The following is a 20,684-nucleotide window of genomic DNA, read 5'->3' on the forward strand; positions in this document are numbered from 1 at the left end:
GTGAGGTAAACGCAAGGGAGCCTCCACATGACTGCTGTTTGATACTCACCATGCTTTATGGACTCTGTTTTTTTACCAAAGTTGGGAATGCAGTGCTCTTTAACCAGATAAGGGCAAACTTACCGATGAACTGTGCCCGTATATCAAACTCATCACCAGCAATAAATATCTGAAAAGGATGAAAATAGTCATTAACTTGGCAATCTCATTATAGAAGGCAACACAGATATCCAGAAATTTTAAGTAATTAAGTCATTGTGCCCTTAATTAGCTTAGAAAATACTAATTGGGCCCATTTAAATAAACTTCAAATCCCCATCCCCTTTTTGTCCTAACCAGAAAGAGTTGATGCTTGTTCTTCTGCCTATCAGAATCTAGGCCAGTTTAATCTGTCAGACTTTTAGCAAATCCATTTTTGTGGATGGAACACTGTCCTCAAAATGCCTTTATTGTATTATCTCATTTGATATTGGCAAAAATGTGACAGCTATTGGTCTATTCATTCTGCCAAAAATGAAGTGAAGTACTAATGATGCTGTCTTGTGGACGCTAGTGTTTCAATGTCTCTTGAGCATAAGAAGATACCAGAAAGGCCACCAAGCCAGGCATGCTCAGAAGCTAACTTGAATTCTTCCACTACTGGTCAAGGATCTTCCTGCCAAACCATCATCTGGTCCATGTGACTGTGAGACAAACTAGGGAAACAGAATAGTGTAAGAAGACATTAGATCAAGACTAGCACTTGACCTCAGTTTCCATTGTGAGGTCAAGGGCATGGAAGAATTGATATGCTATCCCATTGTGAGGTCAAGGGCGTGGGTGGAAAAATTGCCATAATATTTCATTGTGAGGTCAAGAGTGTGTAAGAATTGCTACGTCAACACATTGTGAGGTCAAGGGTGTGGAAGAATTGCCTGGTTATACCATTGTGAGGTCAATGACATGGAAGAATTGCCATGATATTCCATACTCCTATTATTTTTGCTGAAAATGTGTTCTAGAAGAAGAGCTTGTTCTCTCTGACGCCATCTTTTTTTTTTTTAAGTTCAGGTGTATTTAGTTTATGCGAGTCTTCAGGTCTTTCTTCTCACATATGTTCTCAGGAGAAAAGACGGCAGCGTATCACTTAGCTTCACAATTCTCTATTCTAACCTTCTGGCAGTTTCTCTCTAAAGAGAAGTCATCTTACTCTGTCCTGGGAGCTTCATGAGTTGCAGTTTAACATGACCCAGTTAATGGTTGGTGGGGATGAACTCTGAGAAGCACAGATTTAAAATAAGTACTTGTTAAGGGATCTGGTAAGGGTGTCTGAGATTGAAGAAGCAAGGGGGTTGGTTCACTGCGTGTTCTCTAGGTGTAGTGAGTCCTGCAGTTCAAGGGTTTTGGCACTAGAGGGAGATATTGGGTTACACAGATAAGTGAGTAAGCCCCCTCTAGGGAAAAGAAATGCCATCTTGAAGATGGGCTACATAAGCTTGGTCATCCAAATTAAATGTATTCTACTTACTAATAATGGCTAACAGGTATTTACCACGAGCTATATGCAGACACTATACTAGGCTTGTTACAGGAACTTTTATCCTTTGGTCACTATTTATTATGACTCTAGTTTAAGATGAAGAAATGAGAGTTTAGGGAGGCTAGGAAATATGTTTATCGTCACACATCCGAGAAGGGACAAGAAATAATGGAGCATGGGTCAGATTGAATGTGAGTCTGCACTGTGACCTTCCAATATGATTGTTTCTCTCTATAGCCCTAGGGGGCAGACATTAAAATAAGCAACCGTGGCTCTGTGAAGTGACAGAAAAATGAAGGACTGACTTTGAATTGTGGGTATTTTAACTATTCTTTCCTTGGGAGGCAGGTGACCAGAGAATGTGCCCGGCTCTAGAGCAGCAGTGTCAGCCTGAGGGTTGAGGTGACCTCTTGGCAGACCTCTATCTCCAAAAATATTCCATTGTGATTCATAACAGTAGCAAAATTACAGTTACGAAGTAACATGGAACTAATGTTATGGTTGGGGTCACTACAACATGAGATGCTATCTGAAGGGTCACAGCGTTAGGAAGGTTGAGAACCAAAGCTCCAGAGCTTTGATCTCTAATTCAGAAGCCATTTGTCACACGTGGTCATTAGGCCCCAGGAAGGAGGCCACTTTCACCCTAAATGGACTATGTAAATGGCTTAATTTTCAATAGTTTAACTATAAAAAGGAACAGTTGATTCTATAATCAGTTGGAAAACTTGTGGGCATGATTATAGTATTGAGTGTATGTGAATCTATTTTTTTTTCAGTGAAAAACTTCTCAATTAGATAGCAGTCAAATATTTCTGATGAAAATTTAGTGTTCAAATTGAGATGGGTCGTCAATGTAGAATGTACAGTTGTTTTCAAGGACTTATTTATTATACAAATGTAAGGTGTTTGATTAATAGTTTTTATATTGAGTATATGCTAGAATACTAGATGTGTAGTGAATTACAGAAAATGAACCATTAAATTTGTTTCATATATTTCTTCTTACTTTTGAAATGTATTTAATAGAAGGTTTAATTACATATACACACATGTACACACATACACATCACACACACAAATGCACACACATGCACATTTAAACCTAGCCATAGGTATATCTCAAATGCTATTCCTAAAGCACGATGCTTCCCTAGAGGCAGATTGCCTGTGATAAGATCTTAATTCTACAACCAATAACTGGGGCATCTGTATCCCCTTCAAAATGAGCTTTCTTGACATCTTTTTGACTTTCCAGATATATTTGCCATTCTGAGTACCATAATTATATCTTTGTGTTAGAACAGAATTACAAAACCCCTTTCTGAAAACGCAGTGCACAGTGGCCGGTTCAAGTGCTGGCCAAGATGTGAAAACACAGGAACTGCTGTTTACTTAAATAATATTGATCAATCGATTCCACCCCCCACTCCAGTGTGTGTGTGTGTCCACACGCGTGCGTGACCAGGCCAGGACTCCGACTCAGGTCAGCAGGCTTGACTTCAGCCCTCTTTACCCACTGACGTGTTTCACTGGTTCAGGAACAACCACATTGCTGGGGAGGCATGAAAAGGCAGAGTTCGGCAGCGTTCTATCAAACTATATGTGCTTCATGGCCACACTCCAGCAATTGAATGCTTAGGTATTCACCCAGAACAGCCCAGAAACACACCCCCACAAAAACCTGCTCACAAATGTGTGTAACCTCTTTGTTTATAGTTTCCAAAAGTTTGCAAGCGAATACGGTCCCTTTCAGTGGGAGTGGAAATAAATAGATTGTGTTATACGGATGTATGATGGAATATTGTTGGGCATGAGTCTGTAATGGGCTGTCAAGTCATAAAAATGAGACAGAAGAAAGTTAAATGGGCAGGGCAAAGAGAAAAGTCAACCCAAAGCAGCTTCGTACTGTGTGAGCCCAAGCACAAAGCATCCCAGAAAAGGCAAAACAATGGAGATACTAACAGGCTGGTGACAACAGCCAGGGCTTGGTGGAGGAGGGATGAGTGGGTGGAGTCTCTGCGAAGCAGTGAAACTGCTCTGTGTTACACTGTCATTGTGGGTACCTGTCACGCCCCATCTTCCAAACCCCCTAGGATGTGAATACCAAAAGCAGACCTTAGTGTGAACCATGGATGAGGGAAAACAATGTGCCACTTGTGGATACATTATGTCAGTTGTCACATCTGTTGTGACAAATGAATTTCTGGGGAGCAAGTATAGATATTGGTGCAGGCAGTGCATATGTAAGAAGGGGGGATATTTCTGTACCTTCCGTTAAGTTTTGCTGTGAACCTAAAACAACACTACAAAATAAGGTCTATTAAAGTAATTTGTAAGGATATTGAAAGTCTGACTTCTATTTTCCAAGCCCTGTCTTTTCATTTAAGCATATCAATTTGTGGTGATATTTACCTTTTTTTTTCTTAGCAAGAATCCTTCTTGATACCACTTCCTGCTGGCATGACTACCACAGCTCAAAGCTAATCTCAATGAATGGCTCATATGTGGGGGCCCACAGAAGTGGGTTCATTCCACCTGGACCAACGGTCAGAGAATTCAAGCCTATTCCTGATCCTTCAAGGATATAACAGGGGCCTTGACCCAGAGAGTGGCTCCCTACAGGATGCTTGGTCTAAGCTGTGGTCACTTCATGTCCTGCCTAAACAACAGAATATTTAACTCAGGATATAGTTACTTGATGCGTCTGATGCTTCAGGCATTGAAGCAGGGAATTGCTCTGTTTGTTCTTTGTATTGTGTTAAAGCAGTCTTTTGCTTTCTTTTGCCCTTTTTGGATTGGGGTATATAAGCATATGGAAAATAAATGCAGGCAAATTCAGTATTCGCTGGATTGTCCTCCCGATTCTATTCTCTTCTGTGTCTCTGTTCTTTTTCTTTCATATCTTTGTTTCTCCTGCCTGGTAATTCTAATCCTTCTATACTCTGGAACATGCAAACCCCATTGAGGCTGGACACCAACCATCATGCATTTTATTGTGCAACCCAGCGTAAGTTTAGCTCAGGTGCGAGATCAGCTCCATCCAGCATGTTGATATTGCATGTTTGTGGGATCATAATTCTATGCTGGGAAGAGCAGTCACTGCGGTGGAAATCCCTTCCAGAACCAGTATCCTGATAACTGTCCCCAACACACTGACTTAGTACCACCACATATTCTACTTTGTGAGCCCGAGCCTGGAACCTATGGTTGCACTGTGCTGTTCAGATCTGGAAAGGGATTCAAACTAAAGGCTTCGTCCCTAGCTTAAAGCTACTGAGTGCTTATCAAGGCTTTCCAGGGTGGGGTGTGGTGGAGGATTTAGGTTATTAGGGGACTCTCTGCTGTAGTTTTCTCTGACCTGTTATAATTGACAGAGGCAAAATGGACGTGAAGGACCCTGGAGGGAGCTGTTGTTGCCTCTCTGTGACCACACCTTTGACAACTTGAGGAAATAAAAGGGTCAGATCAGACACGATAGGACATGAGAGGGAATCAGAATGAACCATCTAGGATGGGAGAAGCAATAGCGACAAACCCAGAGAAATCAAAGACAGACCCACAGAAGGGAGGAAGAACTGTGGGGGAGGGGTGGAAAGAAGAGGAAGATGAATAAGGATGTCCTTTAACATTATTATCCGTGCATTTGGTGTGTGTGTGTGCGCGCGCGTGTGTGTGCGTGTGTGTTCGTGTGTGTGTGTGTGTGTGTGTGTGTGTGCATGTGTCTGGGAAGTATGCTTGACTGTAAAGGCATGCTGACATTCAGTGTCTTCTTCAATTGTCTTTCCACCTTATTTATTGAAACAGAGTTTGTCATTAAACCTGGGGGTTGGTGTTTTGCCTATTTTGTTCGGAGTTGCTGACCATGATCGGAGTCTCACTGGAGTAATAGATGTGTCCTGATATGATGGGCTTCTGTATGGTGCTGGGGGTCCAAACTCAGGTTCTGAGACTTGAGGTGCCTCCCCAGCCCCAGCTTGGAAGGAACCTAGTTTTCTTCTTCTTAGCAGAAGAAAGCTGATTCCCACGTGTATGTAGTGAGAGGTGTAAGAGCACCAACCAGGTGATCCATCCGAGATCCAGACCTGACATCTGCACCTCACAGCCTTCCCCGAGGGTCCATGTCAGTGTCCCTGACATGCGTGGCTCCTGGTAGCTGGAGATCATGGCGCAGAGTGTCTAAGATAAGCGAAGTCGCTTTCCATGAAGCACATGGATTTTGCATCAAGGGGTCTTAATTACAAGGTTGTAAATATGTCAGAGGAATCTGACAGCACCTTATTAAATTCCAAGCCTGAGCTCAAGCGGCTTCTGATGCTGGCACAGCTCCCAAAGGGGCCTCACAGTCGCTGCCGACCCAGCCTTTCGCTCCCTTGCCCCGTCCCCCTTCCCTTTTAAATTCTGTTAATTATAAAAATGGCGCATAGGAATGCACTATAAATCAAATTATGAAAACACATTAGAAATACTTCATTCACAGTGTTTGCCTTATTTTTATCCTTTCATTTCTTTGAAGGATGGTACAATTTAATCTCTAGAGACACCTATTTGAGTGCTAAATAGGAAAAAAGGTAGATTTTAAATGAGACACTAACTTGTGGCTGGTATTTAAGGTTATATTTCTCAGGAAATAGGACATCAGTTTCAAATCTGCTTTGTGTGTGTGTATGAGTGAGCATGTGTGTGTACGAGTGAATGTATTTGTTTGAATGTGTATATATATATATATATGTGAGTGTATGTGTCTGTATGTATGAGTGAGCATGTCTGTATGAGTGTATGTATGTACATATGAATGAATGTGTATGAGTGAGTGTGTCTATGCATGAGTGTGCTTGTATGAGTGAGTGTGTGTATATGTGTGTGTGTGTGAACATGTGCACACACGCACATACAATGTGGAAGCCGGAGGCTAACTTGGAGGTATCTTATGTCACTCTCCACCTTATTTTTATGAGATAAGGTCTCCCTCTGCACTTAGTGGTCACCTTTCCAGCTAAGCTGGCTGACAATCCATGTCTCAGTCTCTCCAGTGCTGGGATTACGGATGTGTGTAGTCGTGTCCTGGCTTTTTATGTAGGTGCTGGGATCCTAACTCATGTTACCACTGAGCCAACTCCCCAGGCCCAAATGTCCTTTCTTTTCTCTCTTTTAAAGTGTAAGTGTAAAGGGGCAAGTGCTTAGAAAAACTGTCACACTGACTGTGATGCCCAGAGAAAACTGAAGCTGATAGTTGCATTACGAATATAGCCTGTGCAAATCCTCAGTGATGGCCACTGGCACCTTTGCCCTCAGTAGGTTCCATATTTTCCTAACCTCATTTTACTGTGCTCACACTGGGGTTCAAGAGAGCAGATTCTTATGACATCCCAGAGAACATTTCTTCATGTCTTCTTCCTCTTCTTCCTTCTTCTTCTTGCTTCTTCTTCTTTCTTCTTCTTCTTCTTCTTCTTCTTCTTCTTCTTCTTCTTCTTCTTCTTCTTCTCATCATTTATTCTACTCTCATCTTTTTGTGGTGCTGAGGATGGAACCCAGGGAGGGGCCTGAGCCTGCTGAGCAAGCACCCTGCTGCTTAGCTACAGTCATACCCTACCATGTCCCATTCTCATGGAGGAGCACCATCTCGCTTCCCACCCCTCTCTAAAGCACATGTTAACGTATGTATCAATTGAGAGCTTTAAAATCAGCATGGAAGCAACTTTAGATGTTCACAGATCACGGAATTTCAAGCAAGAAATTCATTTAACCAGTGATGGCAGAGCTGAGAAGCCAAATGAGGGACCCAGGAGGAACCCAGAGAGATCAGTAAAAGCAAGACAGCTTCCGTCTCTGGCTGTGTACACACTTTTTTATTTTACTTGTGTGTGTAGCAAGTCTTCGAGGCCTGTCAGGGATTCAAAATGTGGCAGACACATGCAGGAGTCACGTGCTCTGTGTGCTGAGGCAGGGGGATGTGTTCTAACAGCTGGAATTAAAGTGACTGAAGGATGTCTCTGGTGCTTCCTAGGTCCCCATGGAACCTGCTAAAAGGTGTGTTCCTGATGTCATTTTGCCTGAACTTCTAGGAAGCAACCTAAGTTCTGGGCCACTTTATGAATGGATCTTACTGCATGTTTTATTCTCTTAGCAATAATCTTTTATAAAAGCCGCCATTCAGGAAGCTAGTGAGCTATGTTTATTTAGGAACATGGGGGGTGGGTTGAGATGGAAGTAGATTGCTATTCTAATGTACAAGGGAGCTGTGGGCCGCTTCCCGCCGCCCGGCTCCCAGCCACCAGCTAGATTCACCCGAAATAACAACACACAAACTGTATTCATATAAACACTGCTTGGCCCATTTCTATTAATGTGTGTAGCACCATGAGGTGGTGACTTACAAGGAAGATTCTAGCCTATGTCCATCTTGGGTCGGAGCTTCATCACGTCTGCCCTGGAGAGGAGCGGCATGTCATCTGCCTAACTTCCCTTCTTCCCAGCATTCTGTTCTGTTTACTCCACCCACCTATGTTCTAACCTATCAGGCCAAGCAGTTTCTTTATTAATTAACCAATGAAATCGACAGATTAATATATGACACTCCCACATCATTCTAGTATCAGCTCAAATTCACTCATCAGTCTTTTGAAAACACGTATGCGTGATTATCTGCCGGTTGTGCCCACATGCATCACAGGACCTCTGGAAGTCAGAAGAGGGTGTGGGAGCCCATGGGACTGAAGCGACAGATGGCTGTGAGCTGCTGCCTGGGTCCTGAGGATCAACTTTCTGTCAGGACTCTCAACTACTGAGTTATCTCTCTAGCTCTACCGATCAGACTTTTGACAAAAGAAAAAAATCTGCTTCAATTAAGGTAAAAGCCAGATAACAAGGCCACAGAGTTGGGGGGTACCTGCCTTAGCCCTGTTCCCTGTCCCACATGCTTCTTCCTTCACTATGGGGCCCTGTATCACACATGTTCTTCTTTGTTCTCTATGTCTTAGCTTTCACTTGACCAGTAATTCACACTTCAAAAGATTAGGTTTATTTAGGTCAGTCATAACTTAGAATAAATGTAGACCAATAACCTATCTTCTGGTGCCTAATATAGCTACACAATGAAACTGACCCTGACATTAGGTATAATTTGGATGGGAAATATTAAAATTAGAACATAAATAATGACAAAAGACAATAACATTTACAAGTAGCTTGAGTATAGACTATTTCAAAACCAGTGTTTGTATGACAACCAGTCTGAAAACTTAGGAGGAACTTTTTAAAAGTTTAAAATAAAAACAAATTTTGAAAGGGCACATAACATAAAGTCATAAGATAAAGTTTAATACATTTGATCATGTTAAGACACAAAACACAGCCAATCTAATCAAATTTCAGGCATGCATTTACATAAATATATTAAATTAAGAAAAGACATTATACACTTAAAACATCCTTTCACCTAAAAAAACATTAAATCCACAGATCAACAATAAAGCCAATTCTCTGCATTTACCACTTTTCAAGATAACACAAATACACTTGTTAGAATTTATATGCATTATACATATATTATATATTACATAGATAGTGTGTATACATATGTAGTGTTTGTACAGATAGATAAATATATATATATACACGGGTGTGTGGACATGTACAGATACATAGAGATGTACTTGAGACCATCTGTACTACTCATCGCTGCTGGGGTCTAAGGCTCAGGCAAGCTGGAGCTAGTTGGAGTGAAAGTCTCTTTTGTTTTGGACATCTTAATCATCCCAGTGAACTTCCAGCCCTGTCCTTGCGGATGCCCTCGCCTCTCAACGGTGGGAGATTATACGAGGCACGTCAGCGTTTATATTGCATTAATGAATGGATTGCTGGTTGAATCAAGGAAAACTGCATATTTTTACAGACCGATTTAGTGAAACCAGATTAGTTCAAACTCCAGAGGATCATGTGAGCCAGTAGCCATGTATATTAATTTTTAGAATGTTCTAGAAATCATAAAGAGTTCCTAGCCTAGTCCTGATCCTTTCAGCTTGCACCTGGGCTTCCTAATTGTTCCTACTATATGCTGCCGCTTATTAACAGAAACCCAAGGATGGATTGGTTCTGAAATGTCCTGTAACATTTGGACAGACTGCTTTAATTGTCAATAACCTGAGGGAAATAGACAACTCAAAACACCAAAATATATGAAAAGAATCAAACACAAAACCACCCCTTAACACTTAAACAAAAAACTCAACAATCACAGATAAATCCAAAGAGGAACCAGATTTTCCTATTACAATTCTTTTGTGCTTATGGTCATGACTCAATAATTTTTTTCATTGTAATTAGGTAGATTTATTTTAAATAGTAGTCTGTTAGCCTGTCCCAGAGAATCAAGTTTCCTGAATTCTACAGTACTTCAGTATGACTATTACTTCACGGTTCTTAGCAGCATGCAGGTTCATACACATCCTCTGAGCAGAAAAAGATATGGGGGATATCTGATATCATCAGGTTGTCAGCTTAGCTTTTCAAATTAATATGATGAAATGAACCTTCTGAACATGGATTCTTAGTTCATTCCAGAAAAGTCATGCCCAGATTTTAAGATTATGGGGTAAAGAAGCATCCAATGTTTATTCTGGCACAGACCATCCCCAGCCTAGTCACCCCTCATTCGTGTGAATGGAAACAACTGATTAGCCAACTTTCAGTCCAGAGAGAAATGTTCAAGACTGAATCTCTAACTGTGAAGAAAAAACTTATATTATTTGGCCACTGTGAATTTTCCATCATAATATATAGTGTATATATATTATTGAGATATAATATACATATACTATAGAGAAAAATTAAATATATACATTAGATTATATATATATATATTAGATGAGAAAAAGCTATTCTTTTTTACTTAAAGGAATGATAGCCAACTGAGATAATATACTATATATAGGTATGTTTACTTGCCAGGACGTGGATATATGTATTTCAAATCTATAAAGAATACTATTCAGAAAAGAAAACCTGAATAAGCAATGACATCTTACTTTGTGATGGACATGAAACATTACCTTAGAATGAATGCTGAATTAGTACCGTTTTTAAAATTTTTACTGTTGACTGACAAAAACAAATGAGAAGGTTTAGGTATAAGGCTTTTTATTGATGCAAGAAATCTATTACTTATTTGCATCTTCTCAATTGGCTGATACATGCCCTAAATAAATTGTATGGGAAAACAAGGCAAAGAATGGGTGGATCTTGGCTTCACACTTAATAGAACTTTAGGAAATGCCAATCTCATAAATGAAGAAATCTCTCCAAGGCTGCTAGAATTTTGGGAATCAAGCATCTAGTTCCACTTAATCTTCCCATGAGTACTTTGTACTCTGGAGTGACCTCAAGCCCATTCCAAAAGTTACTGAGAGGAGATGGTACCGAGGAAGACAGACAGGACTTGCTAAGACCCGCACCTGACAGGCTCAAAGAACATGTTCTCAACATCTAGATGTGTCTGCTCTTAGACTTTGTATCTCATTTCATGTCCTATTTCAAATCGGATGTGTGGCCCATTTGTGCTGGTGTGACAAAGAAAGACAGAGCAAATGCATGTCTCACATATAGAAAGGGGAGCTTGCTGATGGGAATCCATCAATGTTCCCAGAAACAGTGCCACCACTTTCCCCAGGGAATAAAAGTGTGTTTGTTTTCTGGGCATATAAATTTGGTTGAGTTCTCTGACATGCAGACCTCATGGCAGGGAGGATAAGTGTCTGAGGTCATCATCACCAAGACACTAGTTCCCTGCCAAATGGATTTGGATTAGTTTTCTTCAAAGTAGACTCTGTAGAGATGGCTGTCGCTTTGATAGAAAGTAGCTAGGAGTGTCCCTCCTGTCATCTCAAGCTTTCTACTACAGTGGCTCTCCTCCTCTTTCTAGTGACTTTGCTGGAAGACCTGCATGGGGCAAGTACACTGGTGGATCTGTGTGCTTTTTGTCATTTCTTTCAATGACTGCAGCAGACCAGCCTACTGTGCTATTTCTCTACTCCTTAGTGATACTGAACTTAAGTCAGCGTGGCTCCAGAAGAGAAAACAAAGGAAAACAAGCCCCAGCAGAATGTATAGGTATCTGTCCCAGGACAACGTCATGGCAGGCATACGTGGTGCATCTGTTCAGAGAAACGAACATAAAATGCAGGAAAGTGGAGGAAGAAGAGATCCAAAGAGAGATGGTAGAAAGGTATGGGTGGAGGAGCAGAGAAGGGTGAGGGTGGAGAAAACTTAGGTAACATTCTAGACAGAGGCTCAGAAAGTAAAGTGATATACCTCCTTGACTGGCATACTTCCTCCCCTTACCAACTTAACCTGGGCTTCTATTCTGTGCTAAGAGAAAGAACAGGGGCTCCTAGCAGATTAGTGTGTACTTAGAAAGACCTCAGCTGCACAGCCCACCTCCTACCTCATTTTCTCACCCTGAATAGACTCGTTGGATCCTTTGTAGTTCAGATAATTAAAACAAAGTTCAGAAACAAACAAAATGACAGTATGTTATTCTGTAGCCATTCCCAAGACAGCCACTAGGGAAGCCATCACTACTCAGAGGGATGCAAATGATAAGGAAATAGTTTTCTAGCTGGGTTTTGTAGACATGCGTAGATTTCTTTGCCCATCCTTCATGAAACTGATCAGTTAAATTGTAGAAACTTCTGAGTAAGCTTGCAAAATATCTTTCAATACCTAACATGAAAAGGTATGAACAAAAACATTTTTGCCATCATTGAGCTTGCCTAGATGTTCCTCCTTTGCAATTTAATGATATTTAGTTTTCCTATCATTGATTTATGTGCTTTGAATCAGGGCAAAAGTTTGGCAGCAATACTTGTAGGAGGGTTACCTCACACTCAGCTGGTACCTGGAGCTAAGATCTAGGATGGGCAGGGGATAGTAACTGTTTACTTCTTTGTCATACACAGCAGTGTTCACAGAAACGACATTCTTCCATTTTAGATTGTGTGCTTTGTTAGATGGGTAGATTTTGACTTTTAAATGATTAAACATTTATTTTTCTTAGCTCATACTTTTTTTTTTTTACCAATTCCCATCTATCTCTCACAAATCATTTATGATAATCCCCAGTCATATATTTTAAAAAAAACAACTTCAAGGAAGAGGTCAAAGAAAATTTTGAAATCGGTCATGTAGTCTAAAACACACAGTCATCTATAGTCATTGTTATCTACTTTCCTCCTAAGGACAGAAAGAATGGAGTCTAAGAGACCCTTTGCTTGGGTTAAATATCCTATCTTCTATAAAGAGAATTTGGTATTATATTTGGATAACTCATTATAGGAAAGGCAATAACATCTCTAAGTCACTTGAAAGAGAGCTATGTAAAACAGCTCTGTCTAGGCTGCTTGAGTAGAATGCCTACCCATGGAACATCTTCTCTTTAAGATGTAAAAAGAAGCATTTGGGCTTTAAGACTTTGCTGGATTTCTAGGGGTATCCTTCTTGTTTTTGCTCAAACTGTGAGTGGGGGTATGTGTAATAAAACTGTACGATTTGACAGATTTAGATAGCTGGGTGCTTCATGAGACGTTTGCCTTCTGTCAGTGTCACCCATGCTGAATAAAGAATGATTTGATAGGAAGGTCTGCTTACAAAAATGGTGGTCTGATGGAGGAAGGTCATTGGTTAAAAAAATAAAGAAACTGCTTGGCTGGCCCTCATAGGTTAAAACATAGGTGGGTGGAGTAAACAGAACAGAATGCTGGGAGGAAGAAGTGAGCTCAGACTCGATAGCTCTCCCATCTCCCGGGCAGACACGTGATGAAGCTCCGACCCAGGATGGATGTAGGCTAGAATCTTCCCGGTAAACGCACCTTGGGGTGCTACACACATTATTAGAAATGGGCTAGTCCAGGTGCGAGAGTTAGCCGAGAAGAGGCTAGATATAATGGACCAAGCAGTGTTTAAAAGAATACAGTGTCCATGTAATTATTTTGGGGCAAAGCTAGCCAGGCGACCAGGAGTTGGGGCGGCCGGAACATAGCCCCACAGCTCATACAACAGTGGTCAGGGCAGTTTTTCCTTTTGTTTAAATTGTAAACCTTTCTGTGATGGAATTCAGTAAAAGGACTATGAAGAAAAAGCCACAGAGACAAGGGGTTGCTCTTCACCTACAGATGCAGGCTACTGCATGGTTCATTGCGAGATTTGTCACAGTGCTGGGCCAACGGAGAGCTGGTGCGATGGCAGGGACCACCCTTCTTCTGGGGTAAGAGGGCAATTTGGTCTCCATGCTCATTTACTCCCAAGACTTCTCTGAATAGACTGTCAATTGAAGCTAAATTGTGCACAATTATGCATGCACTTTTTAATGCAGGCTATTGTTCACTAAGCACCAAGATTTCTCAACCCATTTTCATTGGTATGAGGTCATTGGAACCCCATGTAATCATATATGGAAGACAGGAGTAAGTGGAGCCAACAAATTATTCTACGTTGTGGATTCCTTAGAATTCCTTAGAATCCACAATGTAATTGCAACTCTCTCCCTGAAAACAACAGAGGACTACTCTCCGGGAGGCTGCTGTTCGTGTTTCAGGATTAAGACTCATATTCCTGAGGATGGGGAGCCTGTGTGCAATATCATCCAGGGCTGAGCACTTATACGATTCTACAATTTGGATTCCAGAGGAATGGATGTCATGGTAGAGGGTGTGTGCTTATCACAATCAGTAGTACAAAAACCCTTACACACTGTTAAAACCCAAACGTGGAAAGATGGCAAATGGAAAACTGTTAAGAAAAATGCCTGTCAGATGCTTGTAATTTAAGTTTAGAGTACATTATTTCTTTAAGAAAATCTGAACAGAGCGTTTGTAGGAAATTGATCGAGGCAAGAACCAAAGGGGGTTGTCCCAGCATCCTGAAGGGACCTATGCACTGGGAGTTTGTGATGTCAAGAATGAGGATCCTAAGAATCTGCATTTGGCAGCTTACACAACCTGAGCTGGCTATGAACGAGCAGGTCATTCTCCATGGAGGGTGGATTCAGAGTGCACGCCGTAAACTTTTAATCCCTCAGATTGACAGATTGGCTGTGGCGGAAGCACTTCACGAGTGCACAATGCTGGTGCTCTGGAAGGACTGGCTGCTTCCTTGCTTTTCTGTCTGACCAGCCTGACCAGCTTGATTACACGGCGGCGTAAGGACACACTGCTAGACTGGATCCATAGCACGTTAGAGGCTGTTTGCTTTCCTGCTCCCCTTCTTTCCAATTAAGCTGGTGAAAATGTAACTTTAGTATTTTACAGGACAGGGGAAAGGTGTTTCATCTAGGTGCTGTCTATATTATAAAAATAAAATAAAAAATATCAATATGTAACACAAACCCAGTGCCTATTGTTACACAAAATATACAATAGAAGCGGTCTATTCAGGAAGATTGCTTTTTCAAATAGGTCATTCTGATTTAATCATGAAACATTTGAAAACCATCTTGAGGTTAAGCTGAAGTAGCTAGAGTGATCTATCAAATAAAACAGGAAATGCGCAACATTCTGTAATAGACATGGAATGAAGCTGACAACCTAACATCAAGTTGCTTGTTCGGAAATTCACCAAGGAGTTTGGAAACATGCTCTCTTATTATAGACCTTTAATATAAAAATATTTCCACCACATTGCACAATAACACTTCAAAGGCCTACTATGGTTGACGGTAGTAATCATAGACAGAAATTTCCCAGGAACTAAAAGCATATCTTCTGGTGCCATAAACATTCTGTGATCAATCCGCAATGGACCTTCTGTGTGACGCACTCCACACTAGGAAGTAGATATTAAAAAATAAAAAAAAACCCTCAAAACCTTGAGTTTCGGTATTGTGTGTGTGCATACATGTGGACGTGTGTATGTGAACAAACAGCCAACATACACACTGAAATTTGCACATTTCTGGAAATTGCTTTTAAGTTACTGAAAGAGAATGAACTCACGGGAGTGTGTAGCAGGAGGAGAGTCTCTCGTTTTAATGACAAGATCAAATAAATGCCCACCAGGAAGGAATACTCAAACTGTCCCAGAAACTATACAATGTAGCTTGTAAGATCCAGCAAATAAGATGTCATGTCAATGATCTGATCCAGAATACCTGCCCTGGCAACTCTGCGGATGCTTCTGTCCACTTGTTCACACTGAGGACCAAGATAACCTTTCTTACAGAGACACTTGTTGGGTCTCACACACACCCCTCCGTGACGACATGCTGGCTCACATTTGGCTGCAAGAAAGAAAACAACATGAGTATTCTTAATCTGCACGTCAGAAGCTATCCACGGATGAGGTCAAGTATTTGATTAGTAAGGAAAGGTAGAAAAAGAAGGCGGAAGACAGTCACAAAATGGTGGGCAGAGGAATATGCAGGCAGGACAGTTTCCAGACATGCAGGTTTTTAGGGACAGAAACCAAGCTAAATGTCCGGGTGTCAGCACACTGAGAAGTAGGGCTCATGAGAAACTACTGCGGTCATTTGAAGAACTGGCACTAACACAAATGTCAGCCCTTTCAGCTTCTGCTCCAAGGGGCATTTCAGCCAACAGCAATTCCTTCCTCCAGGGTAGGACGCATGGGAGGGAGAGAGGCTGGCCTTGAGAAAGGGGACACCTGTTGGAGCACTTGCACTGTGACACTGAAATAAAGTCAGTTTGTGACTGAAGCTGCATGCAGTATCCGGCATCTGGTCTCCCTGGCAATCCCTGCTTCCCATGCTAAGACAGGATGAACAGGCACATTGGTCTCTGAGTATGTCTGAAGTCCCATCCTGGGCTCAGTGCAAGAGCTTGGCAGAGGGCCTACGGTATAACGTATTGGTACTTAACATAATTTGTTCACCCCCAGTTTAAGCATGCTGCCCAGAGAAGATGCACAGAAAATATTTTTTAAACTACATTTGTTCGAGGTAACACAGCAGTTAGACAAAGTGCAATGAAGCTGACAGAACCGGCTGCCGTATGAAGAAACAAGGGGCTAAGAGGAGTACATATCAAACACAAAAAGAAGTGAGGAACAATATCCAGGCATGTGACTATCATTGCATTTGTACATTGATTCTTAATTTTGTGCTCAACTGACCAAGAGGGAGATGGACTTGGTCCATAGAGTGGATGTTCTTGTTCTAAATAGCTACCTGGATTCTGCTGAGTTGTAATCTGTCGCTCTAATTCTAATCAGATATTAGTAATGTTACGAAATGGCAAAAGCAATTTAAGCTAAAATATGTATTGTCTATATGACTCTTAAGTATTGATTGCTTTTGTTAGGCAATGTGGGAGATGGACAAGTCATAATTATAATATATCTTGAAATGAATACATCTTTAGAATAAAAAAATCAGCATTTATGTGTCAAGAGAAATAATATTCATTTAGATTTTGGTTTTCATTGGCAGGGTATACTTTGCTGTGTAAGACTGTACGGGTCAAAATCACTATTGATTAATGCGTGCACATGCCTTACTGAATTTGTATTTAAGTTTCTAAGTTCATTCACTTTTCTTTTATATTTATTTTTGTATCTGAGTGCTCTGTCCTTCTGTATGTGTGCAGGACAGAAGAGGGCATCAGATCCCTCTGTAATTGGTGCTGGGAATTGAACCTAGGACCTCTGAAAGGGCAGCTGGTGCTCTTAACCACTGAGCCATCTCTCCAGCCCTTATTCATTTTTCTTAACTTCACACTGATTAGCATTTAACATAGCACTAAATGGAGCGAAGGGCTAGAGCCTCGCACACAGATGTGCTTTGGTCCCTTTGAGCCGCTGCGCACTTTATGACGAGGCACAGGGGCAGAACAGAGTAGAAGAGTGTTTAACTGTGCCTAGATAACTGTGCTTTCCCCTTTTAGCCAGACCTCCCCCCGCCACCCTGAGAACCTCTGCTCCCAGCATGCCGCAGTGAGATGCAAGCAGAGAAGCTAAAGTGGGCATTGGTGGGGTGACTGGAAAATGCTTGCACTTGGCCAGGACTTTAACAAGCGCTAACTCTTTAGCGGTGTGAACACTGCAAATGTAACTCTGTGGTGTGCTGTTTTCATTTTTCTTTTTTTGTGAAAGGATCCAGTCATTTAAAGATCTTTTATGCTTTTGATTACCTGAAATATGTGAACAGCCCATATTAAAACAGGAAAGGTTCCATTTGTACCTTCAGAAAGAGATATCGTAAAGCGCCAGCCACTGTATACTAGATGACTCTAGAGATTGATGATGCTAGTTTCTCAGGCACCAAGGGCCACTTTCAGTGTCCCAGATGATAACAGAAATACTAACCAATTCTGCAGAAGTCTCCTTCCCAGCCTGGACTGCAGCAGCACTTGCCCGTGGGGGTGTAGTAGCCATTCCGACAGAGCCGGGAGCAATCTGAGGTCAAGGTCTGTGCAGGTTGAACCGTGACTCTGCATTCCTCAGGCATTAAAGGTCTGCACCCCAAAACAAGAGTTGACATAGCACATCAGTTGAAAACCAGTATGATGAAACTTAGTGATCTTATGGCTTACCAAGGATGTTTGTTGCTTTCAAAAGAGATCTTTTTTGTCAAGTGATACAGTCAACTCACAGCTTCAGGAGAACAGAAAATCACACCAGTGATGTGAAGTAGCCTAAGAAACTTTATTACCATTTAAGTTCTCCATAAAAACATAAGAAGAATAATATAGCTCTTTTGTATTCGTTACAATTCTAGAAACTGTAATGTTAAATGTTTAAAATTGGTATTTGACGGTATGTGTGTTTGTGTGCATGCATGTGCGCAGATGTGTGTGTGTGTGTGTGTATGTGTGTGTATGGGTGTGCATGTGCCATGGTTGTGTGTAGGTTAGAGGTCAACCCTGTGATGTCAGGTCTCTCTTTTCACCTTTCCATTGTTTTGGGGATGGTGCTCATGCCATTAGGCTGGCTCAGCGAGGGCTTTTACTCCCCGAGCCTTTTTGCCAGCACTCAAACTGCACTTTTAAAAATAGATGGGCATGAATATTTTGAAGCTTCCTTCCACTACGATCCATAAACACTTTTATAGATAGCACCTGGGAGTTCCTTCTTGTGATTGGCCTGGCTGGCAATATCCCAGGGCTGGTTATGTCTGTCATAGTGAACACTGGCTGCCTAACAAACAGGAACGAATCCCTTCTGTTCCCTTCTCTCTTCTTTCTTTTTAATGGTTCTTGGGGTCACACACAGGGCTTTGAACACATTAGGTGCATGTTCTTCTGCTGAGCTACATGGCTGTACTTCTCTCTGTCCCCCACAGTCTTGTCTTTTGGGGCAGGGCCTCTTAGTATCTCTCTCTTTCTTGTCTGTCTGTCTCTCTCTGTCTCTGTCTTTCTCTCATTCTCTCTCTCCATTTGTGGCAGGGTCTCCCCATCTCTCTGTCTCTGTCTTTCTTGCCTTTTGGGGAAGGGTCTCACTGTAGTTCGGGCTGCCTCAGATTCGTTTGTATATTGGACTTTAACTGGAAAACCTCTTGCTTTAGTCTCTCAATTACCAGGATTACAGTTGTGTGCCAATGCACCCAGATCATTTTGTATTTATTTTGAGATAACAGCCTTCTGATTTGTTCTCCTCGAAAGAGATCCTAATATGCATGCATAGGTGAATATTTAAGCTACTGAGTAAAAATTTAAACTATTAATGCAAAGAAAGGTATATAGAATGGAGATTTTTTGTTTTGTTTTGTTTTTTTTTTTTGTTTTTTGAGACAGGGTTTCTCTGTGGTTTTGGAGCCTGTCCTGGAACTAGCTCTGGAGATTTTATGAATTATATAAAAAAGTCAAATTAATTTTTTGTATGTAATAATTTAATTAACTCCTGTTATAAAGAGAAAGAATGTTAATAACAAGCACAACTATATCGTCTGTGATGTGAAACTTCATGCATTTTGTATGAATTGTTCTACACTGTTGTCATTTATAGAAAAAGCTAAGCCATCAAAGATTTTTTTAATTATTCTTCTGCTTCCCTTTCTTTAGTTCTGTGCTTAAAAGTGTCTATCACCACACCCTGACCAACTGATAAACTTTTATGTCATCAACATAAAACTAACCCCCCATAAAAACCCCAAAATTTACTGTATTTTTATTGCCTACCAATCCTTACTTATAGTATAGTTACATTTATTTATTATATATTATTATAGCATTATATATACTAATATAAATAATGTGTTTTTATACTAGCTACAATATTAGAACAACAAAGGCTAAAATGTCAAGGTCAGCACATCCTGAAGACAGGGATTTGTTTCCTTCTCCAGAGAAGAGGCTAGCCAACATATTTAAATTCATTTCTCTAGGACGATGTGTGATCAAGTCTGACAAAGATCTTTGGTAAAGTCACGTGCTCCTTCCCCTCCCCATGATGTTTGCTATGGTTCCAGTCTCCTTTCCAGTAAATAGACAGACTCCTTTACATGGACTGAAGGAGGAGGAGGAGGGACAAGGTAGTGCATAAATACCGCCTAGCTATACCTAGAGGACAGTTAAGCAGAAATTGATAGTGTGCATCTGTTATACGGCAACTAATTCAAATATTATTTTCATTGGCCTAGAAAATTGTGTGTTTAGTATATAATCTAATTAGAATCATTTGAATAGTTCTGTTCTTTTAAACAATCATTTTTTTTAAGCCTCTGGACTCTGAGTTCTACTGAATGGAGTCAGAAGTAACTTTCAAAACAGAAAATATAGCCAACAGGGTGTTTGGCCTTGCAATAAAAAAAAAATACACTGAGTCTATGTGATGACAGCTATCCCCACAGCTCTTAAGCTTAATTCGAGTCAGAAAAACATATTTCCTCATCTCCTGACATGACAGATAATAAAACACTGAGGGGCTATCACTGAAAATTGTCCAACAGTCTGCAATTTATAAAATACTGTTTTCAGAAAGTTAAGGCATTTTTCTCAGAAACTCGCTGTGGCTGGTTTTGTGTAGTGATGCAAAGGTTTGGGCACTTCTTTGAATGAGGAGGGACAATGGGAAACATAGGTCATTTCCAACACACACTGTCTGTATTGACTTTCTGTGACTAGAAAAGGCCAGCAGTGGCTGTCTCTGGGTAGTGGGATTTGGGATGGTTTTAATTTAATGCCATGTAATTTAATGAATGAAGAAATAAGTTAATAGATGA

At 40.9% G+C, this 20,684-nt stretch overlaps 1 protein-coding gene across 1 annotated transcript in view; it reads right to left on the reverse strand.

Moving 5' to 3' along the window:
- Positions 1-13,410: 13,410 nt before the first annotated feature.
- LOC121455577 (hedgehog interacting protein) overlaps positions 13,411-20,684 on the reverse strand; it is an 87,600-nt gene continuing 80,326 nt past the window's right edge. The window contains exons 12-13 of the mRNA XM_041663176.1: positions 17,831-17,979; positions 13,411-15,788 (exon numbers count right to left, since the gene is read on the reverse strand). Coding sequence (XP_041519110.1) covers positions 15,595-15,788; positions 17,831-17,979 — 343 coding nt within the window. The 3' untranslated portion in view covers positions 13,411-15,594. The remainder of the gene's footprint in view (positions 15,789-17,830; positions 17,980-20,684) is intronic.

The sequence above is a fragment of the Microtus oregoni genome, unplaced genomic scaffold (assembly GCF_018167655.1).
Source record: "Microtus oregoni isolate MIOR12 unplaced genomic scaffold, Mior012 000014F_ref0000157, whole genome shotgun sequence".
In the NCBI taxonomy this organism is placed as follows: Eukaryota; Metazoa; Chordata; class Mammalia; order Rodentia; family Cricetidae; genus Microtus; species Microtus oregoni.